At 51.8% G+C, this 9,034-nt stretch overlaps 1 protein-coding gene across 2 annotated transcripts in view; it reads left to right on the top strand.

Moving 5' to 3' along the window:
- Window positions 1-2,642: 2,642 nt before the first annotated feature.
- Window positions 2,643-9,034, top strand: part of SHH (sonic hedgehog signaling molecule) — a 38,419-nt gene continuing 32,027 nt past the window's right edge. Inside the window, exon 1 of one of the 2 annotated variants that reach the window (XM_039345667.1) lies at window positions 2,643-3,404. In XM_039345667.1, coding sequence (XP_039201601.1) covers window positions 3,102-3,404 — 303 coding nt within the window. In that variant the 5' untranslated portion in view covers window positions 2,643-3,101. Of the gene's footprint in view, window positions 4,115-9,034 lie in introns of both variants that reach the window. The other variant, XM_039345668.1, reaches the window with a different exon arrangement.

The following is a 9,034-nucleotide window of genomic DNA, read 5'->3' as shown; positions in this document are numbered from 1 at the left end:
TTCCTCTTTCGCGCGCTTTTCCTCTCCTGCTAAGCTTGGGGATCCTGGCCTCCTGGTGATGAAAAGAGGTGGGAACGTAGAAGCGTTTTTTGCTCCTTCCACTTTTTAGATGCGCACAACCTTCGCGCGCGCGCGCGCGCATATCCTGCCCCTTCTCTCTCTCTCTCTCTCTCTCTCTCTCTCTCTCTCTCTCTCTCTCTCTCTCTCTCTCTCTCTCTCTCTCTCTCTCTCTCTCTCTCTCTTACACACACACACACACACACACTCAATCATTCTTTCTCCACTCTCCCCTCTCCCCTCCAGCCCCTCCTGTTGAATCGAAGCTCTTTTGTACCAAAGGAAGAACGCTGAGAAGCAATGATCAGATTTTATTGTGTTTTTTTTTTTTAATTCTTGGTCCAAACCATAACGAGGAGCTGAAAATCCCCGCATCCAAAAATCGGCTGTCTGCAAAGCGCAGGTTGCTCAGAGGGCTCGGATTTGTTTACACACGGAGATCCCAAACAGTATTCAGAGCGGGGAGGGGCATGGGGAAAAAAAATGGAGGGGAGAGAAGGAGATTTGATTGTTACCTCTCAGTCTCCAACTTTTCCAAGTTTCTCTCTGTTACCTGAAGGGAGATGTAAACCTCCAGACATAAATACCTTTGTTTCTACATCTTGTCTATTTCCCACTGGGAATCCAGAGTTTCTATCAATCTCTCATCACTGAACTCAGATTCATAACTTCTTCTCCCTCCCCCCAACCGCTGGGACTAATATCGCCAGTGGCTTCGGTTCTGTTGAACCCTGAGCTGCCTGAATGACTTTATTTCTATGAGCATCCCCCGTCAGTAGAATATAGAGCGGCTAAAGCTGACGTGGAACAAGTTGTTGAACCACCATATCTAGAGTTCCAAACTTCGGACAACCACTAGGTGGCAGCAGAGAGATTACATATTGCTCATAGCCTAGAGAGGTTCAACAGGATTTGTGCAGAAAATCAGTAGACCTGCTGGCAATGAAGAAGCATTAACTCAAAATTGGGTAGGGAATGGAAAGGGAGGGAAATAGCCCTCCAGGCATCAAATATGGAATCCAGTTAAGAATACTTCTTCTCTTTTAAAAGGGGGGACTCTAGAGTAAGTGGATCCAAAAATTCTTAGACGCACAGTTTTGAAAAGCGTTGACTGAGCACAAGTATTTGGAACTGAGCAAACCTCAAAATCTTGGATCTTAGATGGAAAGAAGAACTGTTCTACTTGGCTAGATAACTACATCACTATTATATCCTCACTTATATAGGCCAGTATTTTCGAACTTAGCAACGTTAAGATGTGTGGACTTCAATTCTCAGAATTTCCCAGCCAGCTTTGAGAAACACGAGATAGGCCATTCATACATCTACATTTATCAGGGTTTATTTTTCCTGAATCCCTGAAAAGCACCTTAGTCCTTTAGCTTTTGGAACAGAGCAGAACCAACCCCAGCTTTATACAGAGACAAAAAAAGTTTAGTCCTAGGTACAATTTCATATCTGCATCCAGGCCTACTTGTTTGGTCTCTGGATACCTTTGTCTATTCAGCAGCTTCTGCAGCTCCAGATAAAGTCCTCAATTGCCAGCCAGCGAGAAATAACAATTAAGCCAACATTAAGGATAATTCTCTAGCCTCCACCATCTCTCATATACGAATCCCTCCCCATACCCTGGGTGTCAAGTGGTGGAGGATCCTTTAGCAGCTGCGTGGGGGGGGGGACTAACAACCCAGTCTTTTCAATAATAAGCACTATTGTGAGTTCCGTGTAATTTCCATCAGCCTCTCTCACTCTTGGGCTGATAGAATATACCCTGAGATCTATGGGACTAAACCTCAAAGCAATTGCAACTGCCTTTGTTTAATGCAGCTTAGGTGGCTGGGCTATAAAAGAACAGAACGCTTTCCCCCCAAAATCTTTAGATCCATCTTCTGCGCAGGCTCAACCCTTCCATTCTATTCTATTCCACGTTAGAAAGTTATTACAAATTGCCACCCCTGTACAGCTGCAGGGGATTTAAATCGGCCCTTTCGAAATAAATGTTTCTTCTCTGTTCCCTGTTCCCTAGGAGGACGCGTGTGGACCAGCCTTTCAAGTAATGCCCAACTATTTTTTTTTAATGGGCACTCTAACTTTGCCTATGATTTCCTCAATATCTGAAGCCTCCCCCCCCCCAATGACCTATTTTATCGGCTCTTAAATTTGCCAGACCATTTCCAAACTCCAGGCTGACAGGTAATGTGTGAACGTTATAGGGGGTCTCACCTCTGCGCACATACACCTCGTCTTACTCTTGCTGACAAATATTAACCTGCTGCCAATTTTCCTTTAAGTTGAAGAGGGGGGGGGAGAGAAAAAGAAAAGAAACATGTAATTGATGTTATCCCGAGAAAGCGCCGTCTCCACCCCTTTCACTTCCCAACCCTTCAGGTACAAGGAGCGAGCGAGCGAGCAAGAATCTCTCAAGACCTTTAAAAAAAAAAAAAAATCTCTCGCCTTCTTGTGGGCGCTTTTTTTTCCCCCTTCTATTTTGCCTTCTTCAGGGTTAAAACATCGGAAGGCGAGCTTCTCCCGCCTCGACCAATCAGGACTCAGCGCTGGCAGCTATAATATAGAACTAGAGCCAGGCTTCACTCACAGGCGTTTCAGCTCCCATTAGATCCCAGGGACCCGTCTTTATTATTTCACTTCGTTTCCACCGTCGCTTCCCCACCTTCCCGCTCCGGGTCCCCTCCTGCCTTCTACGCGCCACGATCCTGAACTCCGATGAGTCCCGTTATCGCAAGCGCCCTCCAAGATGCACCTGCCTTGCTAGAGATCGGGGGCTAAGTCACCGAGAGGAGAGGAGAGGAGAGGAGAGGAAGAGGAGGAGGAGGCGGGCAGGCAGGCAGGCAGGCAGGCAGGCAGCAAGCAGGAGACAAGGAAGGGAGAAGTCAGGAGCCGAGGGAAGAGGGCAACTGCCGGGCAAGAAAGCAGCAGCGGGCGCGCTCTCTGCCACTCACCCGCACTCACCCGCGCCGCGAGCCGGCAGAGCGCAGGGGGCGGCGAGGGGGGAAGCCGAAGGGGACGCTTGTTCCGTGGACGGCATGCTACTCCTCCGAAGAACTGGGCTCCTCCCGCTCTGCCTAGGCGCGCTTTTCCTCTCCGCCGGGCTGGCTTGCGGGCCGGGCCGGGGTTTCGGCAAGAGGAGGCACCCGAAGAAATTGACCCCTTTAGCCTACAAGCAGTTCATCCCCAACGTGGCCGAGAAGACGCTGGGCGCCAGCGGCAGATACGAGGGCAAGATCAGCCGGAACTCGGAGCGCTTTAAAGAGCTGACCCCCAATTATAATCCGGACATTATTTTTAAGGACGAGGAGAACACGGGAGCCGACCGGCTGATGACCCAGGTCAGAGACGCGCCCTTCGCCTCTTGCCGACCTGCTCGCCTTCCGGCCTGGGGAGGGGGAGCGGGCTGTAATCCGGCAGCATCGCCTCCCTCCGGGGCTCTCAGCTTCCCAGGGCGTCGCCGACTCCGGCCCCCAGGAGCTGTCGGGGGAAGGGATGCGCCGGGAAGGGGGCCCCTTGGGGATAGCATCGGCAGGTCTGTTGACGCGACCTTCCGCCTCGGAGGGAGGAGGCTCCGCGTGTGAAGACGGCAGCCTGAGATTGCAGGCAGAACTGCTCTTGGCCGCTCCCTGCCACCGTGTTGGTTAGCTGGCGGCTCTGGCGGTTGCTTGAGTCAGACTCCTCTACTAGCACCACCGCCGGTCTCTCCCCACGCCCGCCTGCCCGCCCACGGGAACTCTCCCGTTCCCTTCGGAGACAGAAACCGCCCAGCTCCACTTGTCTATCTAACCAGTTTGTTTTAGATTAACCACCTTTCCCCGTCGCCCCGCACAAGCCGTGAGGATGGCGGTCAGAACCTGGCCCCTCCCCGGGGCGATTCTGAAGTCCAAGGAGGAGGAGGAGAATTGTCAAAGGCGGCCTCCGCCAGGCCTCTCTTCGGTAACTGTGTCTGAGAGCGCATTGATCGCCTTTAAAGATGCTCACGCTTCGCCCTCCGCCCCAGACCGGTGATACCACTCGAGAGGGAAGGACGGGGAACTTAATCTGCACAGTAAGCCCCGGGAAGGAAGATCGCGGGTTGCGAGTCCACCTCTCACGACCTCCCCCTCGATAAACGAGGACTAAAAATAGCACCCATTAACCGCCCACCCTCGATCCTTCGATCTGCTTTCCGGGCGAAAAATGACCGAAAGCTGATTCGTCCAGGGAAAAGTCTGCGAATCAGGCTCTGCTCCACCTCCACAGTTCGGGCGGTCCTTCAAATTCACCACCACGCCGCCGGCCTCGGGCGATTGCCGTCGGTGGCGTCCCCTTCCGAAAATAGGTCAGCTGCCTTTCCTTCCCCGACCCCTCCCGCTATTCCGAGGCTTAAGCCCCACCTTCAGCACCAGAGAACCAGCTCAATTCCGCCCGAGTCGCCCCTGGAAGGGCGGATGGGCTGCAGCGCACTTCTCGCCTCTTTGCTTCGGCGAGGAGTTCGCTTAGGGCGACGGGAAGCGCGCCCGCCCGCCCGCCCGCCATCTCCATCCGACCACCTTAAATCTCACGGGACCTGGGAAGGTTGGAAGCGCGCGCGGCGCTGAGGCGCGCGACGCGAGTTTCAACAGATGCCGAGGCCGCCACAGCGCTGCCTCCAGGAGAGCAAAGGCGCCCGAGAACAGAAGGCGCTTGTCAGAAGGCAGGCGAGGCGCCGGTGGGGCCAGCGCCACTGGGGAACCCTTAAGCTCCCAGGTGGCGTTCGCGCCCTCCTGGCTTTCCTGTGGCTGCGTCCTGCCCCTCCGTTTCCACACACACACCCCCATCCACTCATCTGCAAAGACGCGCGAGCCAGGTTAGCTGTGTGGCTGCAACTCAACCGCAGCCCGCGTTTTCAGCTCCACTTACTCCTCTCCGATCGATCGCCAGGGCTCGGGTGTCAGCCTGGAGCCTGGCTACAGGCGGCCGGAGAGGCTGCGAGCTCCTGGCGGAGCCGGCAGTGACGCGGAAGCTCCAGGAAAAGCCTTGCAGCGGCCGCTGCTCTGCGCGGCAGGGAGTCCTGCGCGTGCGCCCCCGCGCGCGTCTGCCTCTGCCGGCGCAGATCACTTTCCTTCGCGTCCCACCGACAACCTGAGCAGGGCAAGGGAAATGCACCTGGGAGGTGCTACCGGGTGCTTCTCCTGGGGAACCCGCCTGGAAGCTCCTTCCAGGTGTACGGGACTTTTACGCCAGTGCTAGTGAGGTGGGGATGAATGGGAGTGTAATCTGAACAGTCTGGGAAAGAAAGGAGAAGATAGATCTGGAAGGGGCGTAAATTCAGAACTAGTGGCCTGGATTTGTGGGGTTAAAGGTGGAGAGAAGAAAAGCAACGGAGAGGACTGAGAACCGCAGCCCCCTCTGCCAGCAGCCTTTCCCGTTCTTCCCCGCCCCCGCCCCCCGCCGCGCTTCCCGCGCGCCTTGGAGCTCCCTTGTTTGGTGGAACGAGGCACCTGCAAGGCAAGACTCTCCACATCCCGGCTTCTCCATGGCCGGCCTCCTTGGCAGCGTTCTCTGGCAGCCTTTGAACTTATGACCTTCCGCCAACTTCCCCCAGACGCAACAAACACCGTGCCCCGGCCCCAGCCCCGCCAAGCTAGACACGCTCCCGGGAGCTTCCCATCGCGTCTCGCCTCGCTTCTTTCCGGATTCTTCGGCCGCTCAGGGCGGAAAGGTAGTTTCGCTCCGGGGCAGACTTTGGGGACGGAGGCTGGAGGAAGGGGACGCTCGGGGAGGCTGGCTGACCCGGGCGCGAAGGCAGAAAAGGAGGAGGCGACCCTTAGCGCCTGAGGTGATGGGGGGGGGGAGATTGGCTAACAGAGAACGCAGCTTGGCGGCGGAAATATAGCTGGGCGGCCCCGGGCCCTTCGTCTCCGCCTTGACCCTTGTCTCGCGGCCGGGCCGGGCAACTTGGACCAGGCGGTCTCCCTCCTGGGGCGGGGCCGAGCGGGGAGGAGGACGCCTTTTCGGCAGAGAAGCGTTCACTTTTCCAACCATCAGACGCCGCTGCTAGTTAATATTAACTGGATGAGGGGTGGAGAAAGAGGCAAAACCCTGCAGAGCGGGGAGGGGGTTTCTCTTGGCAGGTGACAGCGGCCTTCTAACCTCTCCCTACGCGCCTTACTTTGGCTAGATCTGTGGGGGACATAAGGGTGCCAGACCAGAGCTGGAATTCGTCTGGAAAAACGGGCCCTGTCTCAGACCGCTGGGAGGAAGGCAGTACAGTCCTTTCGGGGCTTGAGGGGCGCGGGGGGGGGGCAGGGCGGGAGAGTCCCGCTCAACCAAAGGGATGGAGGCCGCACCCGATTGGATTTATTCCAGAAGAGACACACCACGCGTGCCGCTTTTCTTCTGAGCAAAGGGGGAGAGAAAGTGCAAAGCGCCGTTGCAGGACGGCACCCTGGAAAAGGCAGGGGTAGCTGCATGATCCCGGGAATTGTGTAGAAGGTCAGTTTAGATCCCACAACTCGGCCCTTTTCTGCCCGAGCCATCCTGCAAAAAGAAAGGATCGGGCAGGTAAGACGTCTTGGAGAAGCGATGGAAGCCAAAGGGGCTCAGTGTTGCCGTCTTTGCGGGTGCGGATTTTGACCCCCAATAAGCCGGCTCTGTAGATCTTTCCTTCCCCTCTCCTCGCCGGCGAAGTTCCCTCCGTGAGCCCGAGAACCCCGAACTGCTGAGCTCCCTGGCTCTTCCTCCAGTCCAGCCGTGCGCCTTGGGCAACCGGCGTCGGATTCTTCGTAGCCCCAGACATTTCGGCTCTTTGGACGCTCACGGAAGAAGCGCAGGTATGGGGGGGTCAGTTTCTGCTGTCTAGTTCCACCCGGTCGGCAGAGATCCGTTGGTGCGGTGAAGGGATAGGAAAACCCACTCGTGCTTCTGCTTACCTGTCCACGTAGTCACCTTCCCAGCAGCAGCCTTCTGACATAAAGGTGATGGTTATAACTTAAATCTCCCCCTGCTACCCCAAAAAAGACGTCACTCTTAAAACAGCTGTAGGCAGCAGCGTTTTCTAAAACTGTTTAGATGCACCTATCTTGGCCAGCCTTCGTTCAATAAGATGGCAACTACAAGTTCCAGAATGCCCAGGCATTTGGAAGTTGTAGAACCCCATACTTCTGCAAGAAAGGGCAGAGTGGGGTGAGGGTGAGCTATGTAGGGAGTAGACAATTTCTCCTCTTTTGCAATGCAATCCCACTTATGTTTATACCAACGTAAATCCCACTCAGTTGTGTGGGGCTAAACTTCCTACTGAAGAAAATATATAAAAGGCAAGAAAAGGGCTGCCAAATTCATCCCCTTAAAGGGAATGTTGCAAATGCGACTCTGAAAAAAAAAATTCTTACTGGTTGATACTTTTTGCTGGAGAGGTGAAATGGCAAATGGCATTCCTGGGAGAAAGTCTAATAAATTGTCCAGTGTAAGTCATTATCCTCTGGAAAGGTTTGTTCTGTCACTGCTACAATCTTAGAGACCTATTCATGCTTCTACAATTTCTCCTCCCCTATAAAACTCAGCTGCTTTTTTCTCCCAGAAATCCATATTTTTTTGGTATAATATAACAGAAAATTGACCAGTGTTTAATTTTTTTGTGGGTGTTTCCCGAAGATATTGTCCCTAGTTTTAAAAATGAGATGAGACTACTTCATGGAGTTTTAGATAAATGAACATTAATTTGGAAAGGATGGTTTACTTTCAGAGGCTACTTGCTTAGAAATCTGTCTTGCTTTAAAAAATTTTAAGGCTGTCCTTTGTGGAGAAAATGCTAGGAGATTACCAGTGGGATCCACCAAGGTTCTCCTTGCTTTCTTCTCCATTGAATCCAGAGTCAGTGGGAATTTTTGGCCAACTTGCTAATGACTTTCTAGGGTCCTGGAATCCTGATACAGTTCCTAGCCACAGATTACAGGAGCTCAAACAAGGATTAACAAGGCCAGGCAGAGGAAGAAATGAAGAATCTCCTTATCTAAAGGCTCTATTGACAAATAATAATTAATGAATTGTATATTGGGGAAAGTCAATCCTGAATGGATGAGATTCATGAAACTAAGAGCTATATCAGGTTGGTGCAAAGTCACAGGGTATTGTTAGACTAGCAAATTTTTAAGTAGGAAAACTGTTCCTGAATTATATTTTCCTCAATTATAAACAGGGTGATCAGAACCAGTTTGGTGTATTGGTTAAGGCACCAAGACAGAAAATAGAAAGTTATGAGTTCCAGTCTTGCCTTACATAGGAAGCAAGCCTGGTGACCTAGGCCAATCACTTTCTCTCAGCCCTAATAAAGAGGGAATGGCAAATTATTTTTAAAAACCTTGCCAAGAAAACTGAAGGGTCTTGTCCAGGAATCAGACAAAAAAAGTTTGTGTCTAGAGTGAGTGAGTGTGTGGTAGGGATGAGTGTGTGTTTGCTTGCTAAAGTGAGAGAAACTTCACTCAGGTACAAAACTTAAGAATTTAGCCTAGACTTATTTTTCTGTGTATACAAATAACACGTGTTTATCTAGATCCATAAGTTTTCATAGCTTGAAGCAGTAGAGTCCAGCTTTTGCAATTTCCAGATTTGGTTATTTTTTTTCCTCTTTGGTGCTTTTATAAAGTGAAATAGAATGCCTTGAGCTGCTTGCAGGATGTAAGAAAATACATTAAGTCTTTTTCCTTTTCATTTATCTTAAGACGATTCCTGGATAGAAATCACTCAAGAATAGGAAGTGTGAAGCTAAATCTGAAAACCTAAATTTAGGGAGTAAGCCCCATTGGTCACAGAAGTGGATTTACTTCTCAGGCTAGGGAAGTTTTATCTTACTAAATTGCATCTTTTCATACAAAATTAAGTTGGTCCATGTTTGTTAATTACATTAAATGAAATAGAGTTTATTTATGTACTATCAAGCTTGCATGATGCCCAACTCACTGAAGGAATCCCAAAGATCCAAGTCTATTCAATTAATCTACTTTGGGGA

The sequence above is a fragment of the Crotalus tigris genome, unplaced genomic scaffold, assembly GCF_016545835.1.
Source record: "Crotalus tigris isolate CLP2741 ecotype Arizona unplaced genomic scaffold, ASM1654583v1 scf7180000017969.2108049, whole genome shotgun sequence".
Classification (NCBI taxonomy): domain Eukaryota; kingdom Metazoa; phylum Chordata; class Lepidosauria; order Squamata; family Viperidae; genus Crotalus; species Crotalus tigris.
The sequence above is the reverse complement of the archived record's forward strand: the minus strand, read 5'-3'. Positions and strand labels throughout refer to the sequence as shown.